Source organism: Fopius arisanus, unplaced genomic scaffold (genome assembly GCF_000806365.1).
Source record: "Fopius arisanus strain USDA-PBARC FA_bdor unplaced genomic scaffold, ASM80636v1 scaffold00175, whole genome shotgun sequence".
Taxonomy (NCBI): Eukaryota; Metazoa; Arthropoda; class Insecta; order Hymenoptera; family Braconidae; genus Fopius; species Fopius arisanus.
The window spans coordinates 17,175-38,637 of NW_011887914.1; the positions used below are offsets into that span (position 1 = coordinate 17,175).

A 21,463-nucleotide genomic window follows, 5' to 3' on the forward strand; every position below is an offset into this window, starting at 1 on the left:
ATCACTCTCGTCATCATCATTATTATTATCATCATCATCTTCATTGTCATCATCGTCATCAGCATCGTCATTCTCGTCATTCCCATGAGGAAACTGAAACGCAACAAATGATAGAAATTAGTGTTTTACCGAATTTGTTACAGGTCAATTTTTAATTACTAGTGATGCGGCAAGACAAGACAACAATCGCAATTCTCACTCTCTTGTCTTCTCTGGCTTTTATCTTGTCTCGTTCTGAATACTCGTTGGCAGCATCACTATTAATTACTTGACATACCTGCTCAAAATGTCCTCCTGCTGGATCCAGGCATAATTGAGCTCTCCTGACAACCTCTGCTTCCACCCTACGGAGCATCTCAGGAGCGATCAATGCCACAGCACCGTGGAGCCGGGCAATCATTTTCTCTGGGGTATTGATGGTCACTTCATAGACTTTGTCTTTGAGATAACCCCAGAGGAAAAAGTCCATCGGGGTAAGGTCTGGTGAGCTAAAGGGAGGAAAAAAGGAATTGGATCTAGGGAAATGGTTTCAAGAATTGGGAAAGGAATTATGGGATATTGGAAAATACCGCGGAGGCCAATGCACAGGACCAAATCTTCCAATCCACCTCTCAGGAAGCACTTCATCCAGGAAATCGGTGACGCCTCTGATGCCGTGCCCGGGAGCGCTATCCTGTTGAAACCAGGCATCTCGGTCACCAGGACCGTCACCGATGATGTCAGGAAGTGTTTCCTGGATGAATGCCAAATAATTTAGTCCCTAGAAAGGGAAGAAAAGTGAATTGATATATCAAATATAATTTTTAAAATCTTTAGCAATAAACAGCAAAAATCTTACATTAAGTGGATTGGGGGCCAACCGCAGATGGATTGCACCAGCGTATATGCAACCCCAGATGTTGATGGCCGACCAACGATGTTGGAAGCGACGAATCCCGACCATGTGGGGATTTTCAACAGCCCAATGGTGCGTGTTGTGCTGATTGAAAATCCCTTCACTGGTAAACGTAGATTCGTCGCTCCATCATACGTTATGTATGAAGCCGGGATTCGCCTGCACACTGTTGAGGAGCCATTGGCAGAAAGCGACTCTGGTTGCTCGATCACCTGTAAAATCAAAAACAAATGTTAGCAGCGTTGACAAAAGAATTATTCGATAATTGACCAAACCGATCATGGCTGATTATCCAAAACCGCGAAACCGCGAAACTGAAAAGAATCTGAGATCGATACCGACGACTCACCGAATCTTAGAGACCGAAAGTTGAAGAACGAAGACCAATACCGTAAAATTTGTCAACCGAAAACCGTGAAAATCCATGAAGAAAAATTGAAAAACTCCGGAAAAACGTTGCTGAGCAATGGATAATACTAAATTGGCACAGGGGAATAAAATTGTAGACGTCAATAAAAATTTGATTATCTGAATAAATCTTTCAATATCAGGTCCAGAGTCTTCATACCTTCTACCAATTCCTGCAGTGGTGTTATGTGAAACGGGTACAGCCCATTGTCTTTCAATATTCGGTGGACAGTAGATTGACCAGTGTCTAACCGCATTGCAAGACGTCTGGTGCTTGTACCTGGATTCGCGTGCACCTCCTCCAGTACGGCGTCGTCGTTCTCGTCTCTGTGGGACGAGACAATTTTGATCTCCCATACGCTGGTGCAATGCTGGGAATACCCGATGGTCAGGGTGTCTACGCTGCGTAAACTCACGGGCATAAATTTCCGCAGCAAGACGTGCGTTATCCCCAGCCAGACCATAGAAAAAATGCATGTCCCGGTATTCCCGTGCAGTGAACATGCTTCTGTAAAGTTTTCAGAGAAGAAAGACCTTTTTCAGAGATCGCGTTCGATCTTTCTATTGGATGACTGAGGAAATTTCCAATCTTCCTATGTATTTAAATCATTAACAAATATTTTTTTTACCGAGTGAAACCGTAGCTGAATTAAAAAAAAAACAATTATTGCCCCAGTTCTTTTTAAATATCTTGAAAACGAATAAACTTAACACGTTTTTTCCTTTTCCGGTAGATTTCTCCCTGGCGGACCAAGTTGAGAGTTGGATTCTCGATTTGTTCCTGTGTTTGAGGGGGAATTGATGGTGAATTGAGAGGTGGAGTAAAGGGGCCAAAAATGTATTTCATGTCCGCCAATGTCTTTTGTGTTTACTTATGCAAAAATTGGATAATAGGTTTTTTATTTTTGAAGGCCTCTCAAAATAATCTGTCCTTTTTTGAAAATTGAGAATTCAATTTTTTTTTAATTTTCGAAAATACGATTTTTGATTCTCAATGGAGTCTCAATATGCTCTCAACTTTTTTGAGAATCAAAAATCCACCTTTTGAAAACCCGAAAAAAAAAAAATTTCAATTCTCAAAAAAAGTTGAGAGCATATTGAGCACCCATTGAGAATCAAAAATCGTATTTATGAAAATAAAAAAAAATTGAATTCCCAATTTTCAAAAAAGTTGAGAATATGTTGAGAGCCCATTGAAAATCAAAATCATATTTTCGAAAATAAAAAAAAATTGAATTCTTAATTCTCAAAAAAGGTGAGAGCATATTGAGAACCCATTGAGAATCAAAAATCCGCCTTTTGAAAACTCGAAAAAAATATAATTGTCAATTCACAAAAAAGTTGAGAGCATATTGAGAGCTCATTGAAAATCAAAACTCGGATTTTCGAAAATCAAAAAAAATTGCATTCTCAATTTTCGAAATAGGACAGATTATTTTGAGAGGTCTTAAAAAATAAAAAACCCATTATCCAATTTTTGCATAAGTGAACACAAAAGACATTGACGGCCATGAAATACATTTTAGACTCTTTTACTTCACCTCTCAATTCACTCTCAATTTACTCTCAATTCTCTCTCAAATTGGTCTTTCAGCGCTGATGGAATTAAATACATTTTAAAAGCAATTGAAGTCTACTTACCTCTTTTTTGGTAATTTAATTGGTTAGGCAAGGCACTGCCCACACCGCACTATGTGAACCGATACTCGACTGACTCCATCAACGACTCAATCACAAAACAATTGAAGAATGAGTCGTTTTTGTTTGGAATCCAAGATCAGACAATGAATATCGGTCGCATAACGAAAATTTTTCGATTGTGAAAACTTTTAAAAATCCAGTGTTTGTCGTTTTTAGTGCTTTTAGCCATTTTTAACAAAAATTTGGTACTGGAATAGCAATCGCTCCAGTTTGTTTGAAATATCTCCGCCGTTCATAGAGATATCACGTATTTTCTTTGTTCATTGGATTCCCGAAGAAATATTCGATCTTTTAATGTATTTAAATTATTTGTAAATGTTATTTTTCCCGGGTGAAACCGTAGTTGAATCTTGACAAAAAAAAAATTTTTTGCCCTAAATGTTGGGAAATATCTCCAAAACTATTGAAGGTGATCAAGGAATGAAACTTGGTAGATTTAGGAGAAAGAGAAAAGAATTTTTGAATGAAGAGGGCTCGGTTGGTGATATTCGACATTCAAAAATGTCATTCCTCTCCTCCTAACAAAGATCAAAAATGAAACTTAGTACATCGCTATGAAATTTTTGGGTTGAACCTTTTCCATGAGCGTCGACGATTTCTCCGGTACTCTCTGATGGCGATTCTAGAAATTTCTATTTTGGGACTATCTATTTCCGCCATTTTTCACTTTTCTCGATCGATCTGTACACTCCCCCGAAGGCCGAATTTTCGGGGCCTCTAATGGAGGAGTTGGAAATTTCCAAGATGGCCGTTCAGGAAATTTCTATTTTGGGACCATGTTTTCTCGGCGTTTCGCACTATTCTCTATCGATCTGTACACTCCTCAGGAGACCGATTTTTTAACCCTTCATTGAAAAAGATAGAATTTTATCTCGGGGGCGTCAGCGCTGGTCGGAGCCAAGCGCCTGATTGGCGGAACTTAAAAAATTCATAACTTTTCAACAAAGCTGCTAATTAAAAAACTAAAAAATACGGGTCTTCTAAAAAACCCTCCTCTACTTCCCCTTACACGGTGTACATTCCTTTCTGATTCACCCTGTATACACCGACGGACACGATCCAAAAATTGTATTTTCGAAGTTTGAGGGGCCTAATGGGTCGATATGAGACTAATAAATAGAATTTGATTTTCATTTACAATGCTTCCATGCTTCGGCAAAGAAGACAAGTTTTTGTGGTGTCCGGTTCATCATTCTATTTGTATTTTGTTATATTACTTTTTCATACTTGTAAGTCGCACAAGTTTCAAAGTGTCGTCATTCTTGGCAATATCTCTGAAATACTGTTACGCCCTGAAATTAACCTATTGTCCTATATCTCAGTTGACTAGTCCAACCAACCCATTAGTTTTTAGCGTTTCCGAAAATAGATCTCCTAGTTATTTTTCCTAATAATTAATCGTTTCTAATTACCCAGAAAACAGATGATGAGGATTCGGGCAATGATGAGCCGACAGACTTATTCTATAATGCAGAACATCGTTTAAGTCAGTCTAACAGACTTCGTTCTCCACGATTATTGTCACCTTCTCTCAATGATGACGCACATCCTTTACATCAAGATCACCCTCTAGATCCTCCGGAACGTCCGGATGTACCTCATAATTCTCTCGATCATACTACCCCCCGAGAAGAGCAGAATAATCAACCTTTTCAATGGAACTGTCGAGGCTACTGCAATCTGAGACACAAAAATGCTGGCGAGCCGTCGAGACCGAGGAGTCTTGTTGAGAGAGTGGAGATGTTGGCGAACCATCGCCATATAGAACATGAGCCAATTAACGAGCCAGGTCGGTGTTTATTAGTCAGTCGCCCTTTGTGAAATCACTAAATAAACAACACTGCAGGAAAGATAAATTTCAAGTGTTTTTTAATTATTCTAATTTCGAGTGATAGTGGAAAACAATGTTAGAGGGTATTTTCCGTGAAAAATTTCATAAGATGTTAACATATTTCAACATTTCAATCTTTGCTTCCGAATGGAGGCCTTGTATTTGACCGATTTTTTAATTTCCTAATTGCAAGTTATGTAGAATGTTCTGTGTCTGTGTGTATGTGCTGCAAAATTCGAAATCTTGTAGATTAATTTTGAGAAAATTTAACATAAATGCGGCAAAATCCGTAGCTAAAGATCTGAGTTTTCAACTTATGATATCAATCATTAACCTTTACGCTCATGCGTCATTTCAGCTCCGTCGGTCCATTAGTTCCTGAGATAGGGCAACTTATGTAAATTTTGTTTTTAATTTTTCATTTCAATTTTTTTTCCAAAATGTTCGCCTCAGTGGGCATCCAAAGCTATGAAAATATATATACATGTTCGTACAAAAATCGCGAGATATTGCCATATTTCCGTTGTTTGCTTCCGAATTCAAGCACTGCAATCATTCGATTTTACGATTCCCTGATTTTGCCTGAAAATTATGTGGAACGGTCTGAAACGCAAAAATACGAAGTTTGAGAGCTATGTGTGTGTGTGCAAATGGTCAACTTTTAAAAAATGTGAAAAATAAACGGATAAATTGATTCCAAGAACTTTTGTCAATTCATAGGACCTAATGTGGATTTAATCTGTTCTAAATTTGAGCCCGATCGGTGGAGTAGTATTCGCAATATCGGTGATTGTTTCTGAAAAGTTTTTTGCGAATATCTCAGAAACTATCCAACTGATTTTTTTTTCATGTCCTTCTCAATATGCTCAATGTGCAGAATATATGTGTTCCCACAAAGTTTTCATTCATATTTCAATTTTTATGTCTCAAAAAGACCTAACGCATGAAGTAATGGTTAAATGTCCCTTGCTAAATCGACTCGGCCAAGTGCATGTTTCCTTGGAATAAGATAGTTTCGTAGATATTCATAATGAGCAGTCACGGACACACGTAAGTGTGTCTGGACTTTAAGGCCCAATGAAAGTATTAATTTACTGTTAACTATTTACTCCTTTGGAAAAAAATTGAAAGTTCTAAAAGTCCGAGTAGTTCAGAAATTTTCACGTTTAATTTCTTCTGTACTTAGGATTTGAAAATTACTAAATAGTAAACTTTCAAATTTGTGCCCATACTTTAATATTTTGGGTATTTCAAAACGATTTATTTAGAATTTTTAATGAAGGATTAAATATCGGAGAAATGGATCCTTTTTTTTGACACTTATTGGGAGAAAAAAAAAAATCAAATTCCACGATGCAGAGGGATTTAGTACTTGAAAATGTTTTTAACCTTCATGTCCAATACCACTTTGTACTCAGGAGTAGCACGGTTTCTAAGTTTTTCGAGACTTGAGAAGCTACGAGCTCGAAAAATGAAATTGTCCCATCACTGGTAAAAAGTATATCCAAAGGAAAAATTCTTCAGCCATTTGTGTGAATTAACAAAATGCTCTTCGAACAATTACAAACACAACTATTAACTTAGTAAATTTAGATACGTACATAGTTCCCAATTTTTCCATGGCCATGATCGCCATCAACTGATCGTTCCTCTTAAATTTCAATAGCCGTACTGTGGCACATTGTAACGTCAGTTTTATAATAATTATCACCAGGTTTAGTAGAACGTCTTCCCCCAGAAGTTCTCCTCGCGGTGTTTTCTCACCTTGACGACGTGAGTTTATGGTCAGCAGCTAATGTCTGTCGTCGATGGTATGGGCTCCTACTTACCCATGTCCCCCATCAGCAATGGAAGCAACACGTCACACTTCGGTGGCCTCTAAACAAAGCCATTGGACACGTGGAAAACTGGTATAAAATTTATGATCGTTTGGCTTCCTCTGCTCCGTGTAGAACTTGCTTAGCACAGATGTGCCTCAAGTCGAGGCCTGCAGGAATCCAAGATACTTCATGGAGGAGAAATAGATTGCGTATGGAACTAAAAAGCCTAAGAATTGATCCTCCTGAGGGCATTGAAGCTACTCCACTGGACAGCATGCATTGTCACTGGCAAGCAACTATCACTGGGCCTATCGGAAGCCCTTATGAGGGAGGGCTGTTTTACTTGTATCTTCAAGTTCCTCACAGGTCATTTAATTTTTTTTTCATAAAATTAACATGATTTTCTTTCGTTAATGTCCGCCAATAGGATAGTACCATTTGGCCCAGTTACTTGGTACTCAACTGATAATTCGTTGATAATCTTATCTCTTACTTATATATGGGGAACCAAGAACTAGTTAATCGGGTATCCACTGATTGAAATTGACAGATTGAGTTTTAATGGCAGTGTAGAGTAATTATTGATAAAATTAATCAACTAAATTGACTTGTGTTTATCAAACCTCTATTCTCATTTTTTTAAATCTAACCATTGTCTTTTGCCGCAATTCTGTCGACGGAGATTTGAAGGAAATATGTTTTCATAATAAATAACTCCCCGAATACAAATCGAGCTTCAAAATTAATCAGATATTTCCCTTTGGCTACTTTGCAAGCAAAGGAGCTTGTTGGGTTTTCAAAAAATTTCATGATTTTTTATTTTGTTTGCCCCGAACCTATTGGAAAATATCAGATAATTTGGAAAGTTCCCTTATTCAATCATTTTTTTAAATACCACATAAATTTTGAAATGTAGCAAACATTTTTTACTATGAAGTACTATACTTGTAATGGTTTAATGAATTGCAGTAACTCATTCTTTAATTACAGTTATCCAATGTGCCCGCCAGTAGTTCGTTTTCTTACAAAAATTCTGCATCCAAATGTATCAAGACATGGAGACGTTGGAATCGACTCAATTCATCATAATTGGTCACTTGCCCTCACAATTTCTAAAGTGTTGATCAGTGTGCAGAGTTTATTGACTGACCCCTTCTGTCAGGTAATTATTTTCGAAATTTTCAATAATTATTTGCAAAACATCGTGAAACGCCTTAAGTTGATTTCTTATACTAGTATTAGAGAAAAGAATCAGTAAATTATCTCAAGTTTGAATCAATGATTAGTTATTATATCTTTTGGAAATCGACGGCAACAGCCGAGTGGTTGAGGCGTCAGACCAGCGTGCGGAGGGTTGTGAATTTATACCGGCCGATACCTATTTTTGGCATTCTTAACATCCAGGTTTCATTGTCGAGCGGGAGTCCCGTTAAAGGGATGACTGTGCCTGACCAAAGGTCTGCTCTTTGGTTAAGGTTTTTTCTTAGTACATATTCATACATATTGAATATAATAAGAAAATGCGATGCAGACTCATGAAAATTGGAGAAGGTATTCTATAGAAAGAAAAAATAAAGTTATTTCCAGGCCTAGCCGTGGAAAACAGATCATCCCTCCCCACATGCAAGTTTGACGATCCGAACCAAAGGCGAGGATAGCAAGGATGTAAGGAAGAGTGATATGTTTTCCACGACGTGGCTTTAACAAAATCTTTCCAAATGCAAGGTCTGTGAAACACACAGCGCCCAGAAAATGGGGTTTTCCATGCATCAGTCTAAAAAAATTTATACAGGGTGTCCCAGAAGTACATGCTAATCCTTTACCAGCATGTACAGGGGGTGATTCTGAGCCGAAAAGTCCTTTTCCACTTTTGGATCAGAAGCACCCCCCCGGAGATATTGGGGTAAATAGGAGAGCCAATAACGCTGCAGCGTTAAACGGCAGTACGTCCGTGTGGCGCCGACACATGCATGAGCGACGCCCCTTCCAGGCAGCGGGCTATGTGTGTGGAAATTCTTAGCGAATTCAGCAGAGTTGAAAACATGATATGTCCAATCAACCAGATTATTTGTTAAGGTGTTTCTTTCCAAGCTCTACCAATACATTTCGAAGGATTTTTGGATTTTCGAAAGTTCACTTATGGTCACCTTTGAAGGTCTTGTTCAAGCTCAATTCAATAATTAAAAACAATATATACTTTTCTAAAACGTGTAGTTTATGATAAGGAACATACCAAAAATATAAAAAGTCCCGAAAATACATTTTTAGAAATAACACATTTATAAAAATATACGTATCTCAAAAATCTCATTTTTAATTTTGTTGGAGCTCGCAGTTATCACAGTAACTTTTACTCATACTTGAGCAGGGGACATTAAAGAGAAAATTTTTGATTATTATTTCTTTCGCTGTTAACTCATCATGGAGTTCCTAAAATTTTCGTTCGAAAATGCCATTAAGCGAATGAAATGATAAATAATTCGAATTGTAACATTATTGATCAGGTATTTCATGTTATGAAAAAAAAAATTCATAATTAAAAGTACATACCCAGTGGGTGAAAGATTTCGAGCTATTCCATAATTACCGTTGGGCAGTTGTGCGTAAACATCTTGGAATATAAGGAAAATAGCGGAAATTTCTGGAAAATTATTTCGGTGACTTCTATTGTCTCCCATATCGAAAGTCTTTACAAACGTCGCCCTCTCTCATTGAGGAACTCAGTCAATTGAGTCTTATAGTTTAAAAAGTCAGAGAAAATTCTCCTTTTAATATCCCATGCTTTAGTATGCGTGAAAATTGCGATGATATTGCGAGAATATAGTCTCACAATTTTAGCATAATTAATAGCATTTTTTAGATTTTTTATGTCTAGAATTACATTTTCAGAATTTTTTTTTATATTATTGGTAAATTTTTTGCAAGTGTATCTTCTCAAAAAAGTATATTTTTTCAAAAAAATATCAAATTGAGGTTGAAAAGGGCGCTCAAAATGACCAAAAGTCATATTTCGCAAAAATTTCAACTTTGGTGAGTTCACTGAGAAAGCCCCCGATGTAAAGGATTCATGGTAATGGGAAAGAATAGGACCATCAGCAAATTTGTAACTCTGCTCATGGCCCTATCCATGATCTTACAAACAAACAAGTATAATACTTACCTTAATACCAATTTGCTGATGGTCTTATGCTTTCCCATCACTGGATGCTTTGTTAAGTGTGCCACCTATTTTCATCATGTCCGTAAATTCATTTGTAATAGTTCTCTTCTGGGTTCTATATTTTTTTGGATATTTTTACGATTATTTTAATTTAATTCCTTATCATGAAAGCAGAGATAGGTACATGAAGTTCGCCTGAGTCGAAACTCGTAAGACTGATTCCCTATTGGTCAACTCGAATCCGAAGTCAAAATTCAAATTCGGCGTACGGAGTGTGCAGTAGATCTCGTCTTAATAATAACAGTAGTCAGGTTATGAGATAAATGATCAATTTGAAAAATGAAAAATAATATGAAAAATACATAAAAAATCCGTTTTGGTTTCCTCAGCTTTCTAAAAAAAAATTTTTCAAATTTTTGTTTCGAGCGAAAGCTTGCATCCGTTTGATTTTTTACATATCCTAGTTTTCATCGGTAATTATGTAAAGTCTGTGCCCCCCTTATTGCCCCTTATACTTTTCGAAAATTGAATTTTAGAAAATTGAACAACAAGAGAGCAAAAAATTCGAAAAAATCTCAAATTTAGTGTTATCTGGAGATCCTAGGCAGGAACCTCTTCAATCGATTTTCTAATTGAAACAGCATGGGTCTTGGAGAATGAGTTCAATAGATTCACAGGAGTAAGCTTGCCGGTACAAGGAGCGTTTTCATCAATTGTAGATTTGGATTGAGAACTCAGCCGAAGGCTACGTGAGACGGTTAGATCCATAGCACTTTGTCCCATTTTTTATAGCTGATTCGTTGCCGGCCGTTGGCTATGAGTTACCCCTCCTTGGACATGTTAAAAATCACCGTGGGCCACTGTATTATTCCCGTGGCTCTACACTAAAAAATAGCGGACCCCGCGCCTATTAGAAATCACCATGGATCCACGGTCACTTTTCACCGTGGATCTACGTTAATAATTGGCATAAGGCGTAGATCCACAACAAAAATTGCCGTGGATCCACGGTAAAAGTTACCGTGGCGCATGTGTTGAGACACTGCCATATTCAATTACCTCCTATCCGATAGTTTTTGACCTCCTGATCACGAATCTGATAACATAACTGGTATGTTGGGAAGACAAATAGTTTCCGACATACGCAGAAATTTGTATACTGCTCTTTGCATTACCCAGGGCCACGGCGAGGATGTAGCGGTTATCGCTCCCACGACAACACACTTTGGTACATTTAAAAACTAGGACAACACAAAGAAGTAGAAATTATTGACGTTGACACTCGGTACACGCCTGAACACTCTCTTCTCTTTCATACAGCAATTTCTATAATGAAGTTTATAATTATGAATTATAATTAAACAGTTGACACCTATATCTTGTGCCCACGTAGTATACTCATGCCTCCCCCGATGGATGGACCTCTCCTGAGTGTGGCAGATGTTTATCCGCGATTCCAGACGTACTGGCTGATTGGAGACTTTGATTATCATTTGATATAATCCCTGACCCGCTGTTGTCCAATCCTTCATGTAAACATGAGGATTAGTCCACTTTCGGTATTTCATTTCTTGGGGGGGCTGTTCTAGACATTTACCTTTTTTGGAATTCTTACTACCTATTTTCGTCTTAAACTGATTACCAATTTTTAGAAACAATCACTGATATTTTGACAACTACTCCACCAATCGGGTGGAAAATTAGGACAGATCAAGTTCATACTTCATATTAGGACTTATGACCTGAGGAAATTTCAGATTTTTAGAATCAATTTATCGGTTTATTCTTCCTATTTTCCAAAAATTAACTATCCGCACATACTCACACATGACCTTTAAACTTCGAATTTCTACGTTTCAGACCGTTCTACATAATTCCCAAGCAGGATAAGGAAATTAAAAAATTAAACAATTGCAATGCTTCCATTCGGACCCGAAAGCCGGAAAAATGGCAATGTCTCGCGATTTTTCTATGAATGGATATACATATTTTCATAGCTTTATATGTACACACTGCGACGAGTATTTTGAAAAAAAAATTGGAAATCCTTTTGTAGCTAATTGGCACTAAAGGCAATGAGAATCGCCTGGTTTCAATATTGTCCAATCTAATATTTACTAATGCTGGCAATTGTAGTACAATATAATAATATAAATATTCTTCCCCATATAAAAAGGATAGCATAATGACTACCGCTCAAAAATCGAATTGAAGAAAGTCGAAAGAAATGGCAATTGAATTTTAGAATGGCGGCTGCGAGAGTATCGAATTGAAGGAAGTCGAAATCAAATGAGAGCAAGCTCCTGTATGATCAATAGCAGATGGTATGGTTGAAGAAATTACTCTCAATTTCAAGTCGCAGAATTCTAATCGGAGCTAAAATATAATATATTGAATACGATTTATGTGTAATTGCGTGCATATGGAGAAAATTGTTTTTGGAAAAAAGATAAATTAGACACTATCATGGTGAAAGGCATGAAAAAAAATGTCAGGGTGAAAACTTTCAGTTCTCATGAAAAAGGTGTTCTCAATATTGCAAATATTTCAGTGACGATGAGTATTTCTAATTTTTGCCTTCAACGCGACTATTTGTTGAATGAAAAACGATTAATAAATTTATGGATCATTATTTATGACTGTTCATTTGACAGATAGTTCCGGTCAAGGAAAAAATTCTTAGAACGATTGTGAAATTCTGTTCAATATTGGAAAAATTTTATTCAGTTAATCCAGCAATTCTGTATTAATGAATCACTTATTGAAATTTTGAAATTGAATAGGTAATGAACCGAGATGGATAGTTCTCATTAATCTGATCCTTCGTAAATTGGGGACGATAATGGATAATTAATTAGTTCCAAATGAAAAAAAAATGCAGAGCAAATATGATGTAAAGGTATCAGTGATGGCACGGCAATCTGATTGGTTGAATAGACAATGAAGAGAAAAGATCTCAATTCTAAAACAATTTTTCTTCTCGCATGAATAATATTTTGGAATCTTATGTAAAATTTTATTAGAATGTAGGTGAAGGATCAAAGTTTCTAATTAATGGAATCTTTGAATGAAATAGTGGGGATCATGAATAAGGAGAAAATATTTGGAATTTCAGTGAAAAATCATCGGAACTCCACCCATATTTTGCCCAAAGAAATAATTGAGGCTTTTGAGAGGAAAGTAAAGAGCAACGAAGGCGACTTTAAGGAGAATTCCCGCATAAGAGTTTCGATTGAACCTTCGAAGTGAGCAGACGTATTTATACACAGTGCTATTCCTGAGAGGGAAAATTTTAATCAAAATGTGACAGGCTCAAGGAACCAGTCCAAAAAAAAGAAAATCGATAGTCAAGGAAACACTACTCACACGCAAACACTAAATTGGGAAAAGATAGATAATTACATTAAAGAATCGAATACACAATACCCTTTAACTCGTAAAGATATTGAGAATCTATTCAAGGCGCTTAGGGGAGTACTAATCAAAATAAAAACGGCCCTAAAATACACTGGAAACATAACAGGAATGATAGAGTTGTTGGGCGATATCCATACAACACTGCCAAGCTCTAGAATAAAGAACAGATACACAAGACTCCTCAAAAAACTCAAGGAATATAATGATTCTAATGAAAGCAGGCAGGAAACAAAGAGGGGGAGGTTGCTTAGGACGGGAGCTCTGGCGCCCCTGATCAAACGGTCGATTCTTGTTACGGCGAGAACCTCACAAAAAAAAACCGTTAGAGCACTGGGATGTGGTTAACGAGAGATTTGAGAAGATTATGACACGAGACGCACTGGATTTTGTCACAGAGAAATTCCTATATTTCAGTCTTACAAATGTCAATATATAAAAAACATATATATATAAAATTATCCGCGAACAAACACTTATTAATTTGAACACGGGAGAGAGTTATACTAATTAAAGATTCGTTCGATAATTAGAGATATATTGAGAACAACTTGAGAACAACCGGGTCAGTGAAATTAGCAAGATAATAATGATAATCGTAGAGAAGGTCAGTGCCACAGGTGTGAAATTGGGGCACCGATAAACTCGCACGGCCGGTCGGGCAGAGTTAATCCAGGAGGTGCTGCCACCCCGTGGCCCAATGCTATATGAGGCTTTCGCCTCAACAATTCTCAATAAGAGAATCGGAATCAAAATTACATCTTCATCCTGCTTGTTATCATTACCATATCGAATCGCAACACATATTGTCAATTTTCATATTTTCTTAAATAAAAAAAAAAAAATTTTCATATTTTTGCCACAACCTGTGCCTTACCAACCAACTATTATGAACGATCACAATAATACTACGAATGTGACCAAAGATCTTAGAATACTAGTATGGAATGTAAGATGTCTAAGGAGAATTAAAGATTAAATTCCAAAATTACTAGAGAATCTGGATGTATTTGTTTGTTTGAAGACGCACTTGAATCCAGTGACGGTTCCAGCGGGTCAGAAATTTTTCAGGAGGAGGCACAGCAATCTTCATTAGAGAAAACTAAGCATACACAGAAATAAATAATTTGACTATTCTAGATGATAGAATAGAAATGTGTGCTTTAAAGTTTAATAACGTCCAGCCGGAATTTACTTTATTTGCATGTGATCGGCCTCCGGGATTCTCAGAACAAATGGGAGGAACTACTACTATCAAATGTCAATACTCATGCCAATGTAATATTAATAGGAGATTTCAACTCCCACCACACAAGTTGGAATTGTCAAACGGACTCTAGTGGTGCGAGACTATCAAAAGCAATCATAGAAAAATATTTATAGATTCACAATACTGTTACCTCTTCTCATCTAGATGCAAACACCTTATCAAAATCCAATATTGATCTAGTCTTTTCAAATATTGAAATGGCAGACAAAACAAATTATAATATGGGGGGTGAGCAATTTCCACTTCACATTAGCGTGCAAGTGGAAAGAAATTATTACCACAAAAAAACGTTCAAATTGTACACATTCAAGACAGATTGGGATAAATTCTCAGAATATCTCCTAAATGAATACGGAAGATTTCTTGACCCGAAATATGATAATGCATCGTCAGTAGAACAATATATAATTTTCACTGACAACATCTAAGAAAGAATTAAACACTTCAGTCCAAGTAAGAACAAAAAAATAATGTACTGAAAAGTAATCGAAAAAAGAAAAACGGAAAGAAAGAAGGGCTACAATCAGCGAAACGAATATCGAATCCCTTAGGGTGATGGATCGCTGAATGTGGTAAAACCAAACGGAAAAGTAGAGCAGCGTTCAAAAAATGGAATTTCACAACGAATCCGGAAAACCGTACAGAATACAAAAAAATAGTCGCGATAGCCAAAAAAACATGAAAAAAATATATATATATTTCATAAACTTCGCCGAGTCTCTGAATGATAATGGGGACAGCTTTTTTCCATCCATTTTTCACACCAAAATGTGAGTTATCAATCGGCGTGGAACGGATATCTGATTCACCTTCCTTCTCCACTGTGATATTATGGGTGAAGGGGTTAACATCAGCTCGTTCTTTCTTATTAAAGGTTCCAGTTGACTTACAGAAAATATTGTTGCTAGCCAGTGACTTCTTGTCTACATCAAGCACAAAGTTGGTCAAGAGAAATTCAGTCAATGGAAAATGTTTATTGAATTTATTCGCAGCGATATTCCGTTCTTCCACAATAGATTCATCAGATGGTAAGACCGATTCTCGTGGTTTTCCTGTGATTTCTCTCTTGATGAATGTTTCGTTTATTTTTGTCACTTCAAACATTGGCGCTTCTACTTTTTCCTTCTCAGGAGTATCCAAAAAACATGTTTCATTACTATTGTCGTTTTGAGAGATTGAAGGCAATTCTTGTTGACATTCCGGGAACCGTAAACCCGATCCACTTTTAACAGAATGATCCAATGATCCATTTTTAATATTTAGGGGTGTTTCTTCTTGGGGTTCTTTATTTTCTTTCCTCGATTCAACATTACCTTCAATGTGATGATCTTTATCGATTGAACTATTTTTTATTTGGAACGTCGCTGGCTGATATGTATCAATATCATCTGAACGAGTAAGCATAAACTCAACAGGAACTTTTTCATTCACATCTTTCAACCCAGACTGAAGAGCGCCTGTTTCATAAGAACAATCTAACGGCGTACTGCACCCTTTGATATTACTTACGCAGGGAAATGAAACATTCTCATCGATATGTATACTACGAGGAGCCAAAAAAGAGGACATTTCTCCTGATTTATGCTCATGTAGACCATCATGCTCACGTATAGACGTGGATATCTTTTGAGATTTGGTGGGTCCTGTTAAAGGTGCCATTTTTCTCTCAGCATTGGGAACGCTGTTCTTCTGACTGATCGTGACAGGGACATCGAACATTTCACCACAAAGATTAGCTGCAGAGGATTTCTGTGGAGCCTTCTTTGTAGGCCGATCATTATCCTCATATTGAGATGTAGATATCACTTGTGCCTCGGCTTCTGTTCACAAAAGTGGTTTCTTTTTCATATGAATGGGCAGAGTCTCCTTTGGAATATGTCTGGGATTATTGTCACTGCTAGAGAAGCAGGAGGAGGAGGATGAGAAGGAGCGGCATGCATGTACTTTCTTCATATGGGCGGTACTCGATTCGCAGTGAGTCAATTGCTGAGAATTCATATCGTCCGATTGAGGTTCAGGATAATTATTATTTTCAACATGTGACTGGCCAGCACATCTATCGTTTGGATTCACTTTATCCGGCTTTGATGTATTTACTGTTCTCGTAACTACACGTCTGTTTTGGGGTAATTTGTCTATATTTTCCTCGTCATTGACAATTACTTTCGTCAGTCGTAGAAATTGTGATGGTGTATCTGGAAAATATGACACATGAATATATGAAGGAATTATAAGAATTTATTAGATCAATAATTCTGCAAAAAATTCTTCCAATTTTACCAAAAAAATTTGATTCATTATATGCTTTGTCTATCGTCAACGATTGAATATAGTGGTCATTATCTCATGTTGTTTATGTGACAAAATGCTTGCATCAACGTAGATATAATCATCATCTAAAACATACTAATTATGTAAACTAGACACAAGCAGAATTGAACAGGGAAGAATGGGACACAATGTAGCGTGTTCAATGTTCAATACCTGGAGTTTAACAGAGTGAAATTGAATGATTTTTCTTGGATATTAAAGCTCAATCTCTAAGGGTGAATACGGAAGAAACGCGTTGCTATTGATACGGATATTATTATTCTATAGTCGTTCTTGCAAAACAATTAGCAATCTGCTTTCGACTGGATGGAGATTTACTAATAGGTTTATATTTTTTTATCCATTAATAATTACAATATGTAAATAACTATGTCAAGCAGACATACACATAAACACAATATAAGCATATATAGCCCACACACTTTGAGGAATACATATCTGGTCTTTTGAGACCATGTTAATTGATATTGCCACAAACAATGAAAAATTTAATTTAAACGAGAAAAAATATAAAAATACTGTACAATCACTCGAGAACTAATGATGATATTTCTATATCTTGACAGAATCAAGAGGTTGTCAATAAGAAAATTTTAAGCCATATTTGAGTTTATACAGACAACTATTGCTTTGAAAAATCACATTGAAAAATCGAATTTTGTACAAGTATAAATGTTGATTCGGTGAGGAATTGGATTTAAGTGGAGTTATCCCAGTTACATTTTGCCTCATTCTCCACTATGACAAGTAATTGTTCAATTGAAATTTTTTTTCAGCATACCTCGATGTTTGATGATTTCATTGGATGCTTCCTGATAGAGAACCTTCTTTGGCATGTCTCGAAGTAAATACGTATCGATATTCCCACCCCCATTTTCCAAAATTCTCTTTATTTTCTTCAGAAGTTTATGATCATCTAAAAATAATGAAAATTTGTCGATGAAATGTCCTTATAAGTCGTTGACGTTTGTTGCTTCCGTGAATATCGATCAATGATACTTACTAGTTAATGCAAGTACACGTGCTTCATACTTCTTATTACTCTTATACTTGACCGAACACACTCCAGAAACGATAGAAATATCCCTGGGTTGAGCAATGTATAAAACATCATCAGTAAAATAAACTAATATCGCCATAAGGAGCAATTGAATCACGGAAGCGCAATGACGATGTTAATAGGATTCTACAAACTAAGGAAGGTTATGCTGCCAGGTTGGGAATCCCTTAATTCCATGCATTGAACACGTGATCATAGGGATAAAAATTAATCACCAAAGTGATCGCCATAATTCGCAAAATAGATTCAGTTTATGATTTCTTTTGTTGATCCATTGCGCAAGTTGTAGACATCTGTTTGATAACTTTTTAAGATTCTTCAATTTTTAATTCTAATATTTGTCTGTCCCCAAACTCGAGAAATGATGTGTGGGATAGAATGAGGACTGACTCCGAAGTTAACGATAGACACATCCAAATTATGAGGACAGCCTCCAAAGAATACTTTGTATAAACGAAGGTGTCCTCATATTATACTTTACATGATTATAGTTGAGCAGTTTTTCTCGTATGTATACTTCAAGGACATTGAAAAAAGTATTTCTCTAATTGAACAATTTTATAAAACTGAATTAATATTGATAGTAGCTAGTTGACCCTGATATCTTTTTCAAATATATGCTTTACGTGAATCGACACGTTCTCATACGTGATTTCAATTAAAAAGAGCAAATTTAGTTAAATATGGATTATTTTGATTCCGACAAAACTCAAAGTGACATTTTATGTCAAATGCAAAAGTTTTTCACAACAAATAGAAACTTTTCCAGATCTGCCATTTTTTTTTTAATATTTAACTGTCCTCATACTTTACGAACAATATATTGTATCGAACGAGGATTGGCTCCATAGTTATCGATCGATGTATGAAAACTTAGAGGACAGTCCCTAAACAATACTTTGTATAGACATAGGTGCACGGAAAAAATATTATTTTAATTTTTGCAATTGTTTCCAAGTAATTTTTGGTATGGAACATACCAGCGCAGGACCATACCCGCCATTGATTAATTTTTGCGATGTGTCATACCAAATTTGAATAAATTGCAAAATATACAATGCCATTTACGATAAATACAAAACAGAGACATCGATTACTAAAAGGCCGATGATGACAAAATGGTACTTCAACATACCAAATTTTACAAACAATCAATTTACAATTTCACGTCATATATTAATTTTATAGTATGCATTTCATCAAATATCATTGTGGAGCATATCTAAATTTAAGAAAAAGATGTTAAAAGTCTATTTTAAACTTTGTATTTTTTATTCCTTATTTTAACAAAAAATTATTATTTATTTTTAATTTTTCTAAAATAACATTATATTTTTTACCTCAACTTTAAAAAATAAATACACCCCCTCCCCCTTTCCAGGAAAAAGGGGGGGGGTATATTTTGCCGGCCAAAGTGAAGATGGGATGAGGGGTGGCAAAATTATAAAAGCAGTAAAAAAAGCATTGGTAGTTTTATTTTCTTTTATTACTCGCATTATATTTATTTATTTACATGAATGTTTTTGGAATATAATCAAAACCATTAGTTAAACGTAACTGGTAAGTAATATTAGCAAGACCGGCAGTAATTTCAGATAATTCTAATCTCACCCACTTGTACGCATTCTCATCAAATATTTTGAACGCCTCGTATATCTCATCGAAATACACATCACAAAGTTGTTTCGCTATGAGAAAAATCGACTTTTCATTTACAAAACAACATGCCACAATCACAAAAAAAGTCGTTTCTTTTTCGGTCGGTATCATTATGATAGTTCCGGTTTTAATTAATGATTCTCCACGTTTTATCCATTTAAGCTTGTAATGATTTTTCCTCTATGGCCTCAGCGAATACTCGAAACCCTAACCCAATTTTATCGATATCCGAAAACACGGCCAAAACCATTACCTTCGTTCTCGCAACCCCGACGACTCTGGAGTGACAAAACTATAAAAAATCTAAACGAAGCTCCGGGGGTGATCAGCAGCTCATTCCAATCCTTAAAAATGTGTTTAGGGCGCCAGCCGATTTTTAGCTACGCGAAATCGACGAACCGCAACCGTAACTCTAACCGTATTTAAAACTCAATTTTTCACTGATCATCCCCAGAATTTCCTATCGACAGAAACTAAACCTAGAGTCGGGGAGGTACGAGGGTACGGGACTGCTCGGTTGCTCAGTGTGCGGGTCGTGGAGAGAGGGGTGGATTCGTGGACGAGAGCATCAATTATCCAAAATTCGAAATAAGATCAAGAACCTGAACTAAACTATTTGGGTATTTATAGGGACGGGGATTCGGGTAGGAGAAATAAAACCAAACGGAAATATCCTTACTTGTTCCACTATTGACCAGAGAAAAAAATAAATATTGTCTATTAGGAAACTTATAATTAATATAGATTGCTCAGTCTACATTTTTCATATGACCGGCATTCGCCCAAAAGGGAAGAATTTAACTTTAATGAAATATAAGGGGAGTAATGATAAACGGGAGTTCTATGGGGCAGTAAGGAAGAGAGAATAGCTTTTAATTTTATTAAATTTCCTTATGTTATCCCGGTGGGAAAGACAGGAAACTGCAGGGGAGTCTAATCGGGTTCGAGCGAGAGAGAGAGATACGAGCTTATAATTCCTACCGATCAGTTGCTAATGTACAAATTCTATTAGGTAGCATTATTTGATCGTCCGGTAACGATTTCATTCAATCTGGTGGCCCGTTCCTGACTAATTTCTTAAATCAGCAATATTTGTCGGTTAGGTAGCGGTGGAGGTAGCGTGACGATGATTTCGGTAGCGGCAATGGGCCGCAGGTATGGGGGTCATTCGGTAGCTTAGTTGCCGCGTTAGGTAGCGTTATCCGGGGCTTTGGTAGAGGAATCGGGGTCTCTAACCAAAATCTGTTTTACCTACGGGGCCACCACCACGCCGGGGGTGTAGTAAAATTTCAAGGTAGCGTTTGGGTCCTCCGAGGCAGGGAGCCCTTAGGTAACGTGTTTTATGTTTTCCCGGTTAGGTAGCCTACTCAATACCGATTATCTAAATCAATAGGGTCCGCGGGGTAACTATCCGTACAGGTAGCAAATCGAAATATTGAAAATTACGGAAAGGGCCTTAGACCCTGGGGAATGTATAGGTAGCCTGTTCCCCTGCTTAGGTAGCGTAATTTAGGGGTTTGGTATAGACTTCTCCGATCACGGGCTAAATCAACAACCGTGGGGGGGCAGGTAGCCGTGCCCAACATTTCCCGTTTAATTATTGAGGGATTAATGTGTGACTCAACGGTTTTACCGGACTGGACGGCGAACTATTAATTAATCAGCTGTGCATTTCCCTCACGACTTAATTAATTATGCATCCGATGGCGTCGCCGGGACTGCCAATAATTACTCGGATTAACAGGTTAAGTAATTGCGTAGCTATATAAACGTAATCCCAATTCGCGAGAGGTAGCCTGATAGCTTTTGGGGATTCCAACCATGAAAATTAATTAACTAAGAGATAGCGTCCCCATGCCCAACCGGAATCCACAAAATGGCGGACAATTACGTCTCGGGGAGCATTATTGCATC

General features: G+C 36.8%; 2 protein-coding genes across 4 annotated transcripts in view; one reads left to right on the top strand and one right to left on the bottom strand.

Moving 5' to 3' along the window:
* The window catches only part of morgue (modifier of rpr and grim, ubiquitously expressed), a 67,837-nt gene that overhangs the window by 14,743 nt on the left and 31,631 nt on the right, over positions 1–21,463 (top strand). For both annotated transcript variants that reach the window (XM_011314590.1, XM_011314591.1), the window contains exons 3-5: positions 4,421–4,793; positions 6,550–7,021; positions 7,646–7,817. In XM_011314590.1, coding sequence (XP_011312892.1) covers positions 4,421–4,793; positions 6,550–7,021; positions 7,646–7,817 — 1,017 coding nt within the window. The remainder of the gene's footprint in view (positions 1–4,420; positions 4,794–6,549; positions 7,022–7,645; positions 7,818–21,463) is intronic.
* LOC105272442 (uncharacterized) lies at positions 151–1,550 on the bottom strand. 2 transcript variants are annotated; one of them, XM_011314588.1, is made up of 3 exons: positions 1,464–1,550; positions 839–1,107; positions 151–760 (listed from the first exon to the last, which is right to left on the bottom strand). In XM_011314588.1, the coding sequence occupies exons 2-3, from the start codon at positions 941–943 to the stop codon at positions 530–532; spliced, it is 336 nt and encodes a 111-aa protein (XP_011312890.1). In that variant the 5' UTR covers positions 944–1,107; positions 1,464–1,550; the 3' UTR covers positions 151–529. The 2 variants fall into 2 exon arrangements, with proteins under 2 accessions (XP_011312890.1, XP_011312889.1); XM_011314587.1 differs by lacking the exon at positions 1,464–1,550 and having other exon boundaries at positions 839–1,394.

Coding starts and splice junctions, on each gene's coding strand:
- LOC105272442 (XM_011314588.1), bottom strand. CDS start 943: ATGGTCGGGATTCGTCGCTTCCAACATCGTTGGTCGGCCATCAACATC. Junction 761..838: donor TGGCCCCCAATCCACTTAAT/GTAAGATTTTTG, acceptor TTCCCTTTCTAG/GGACTAAATTATTTGGCATT.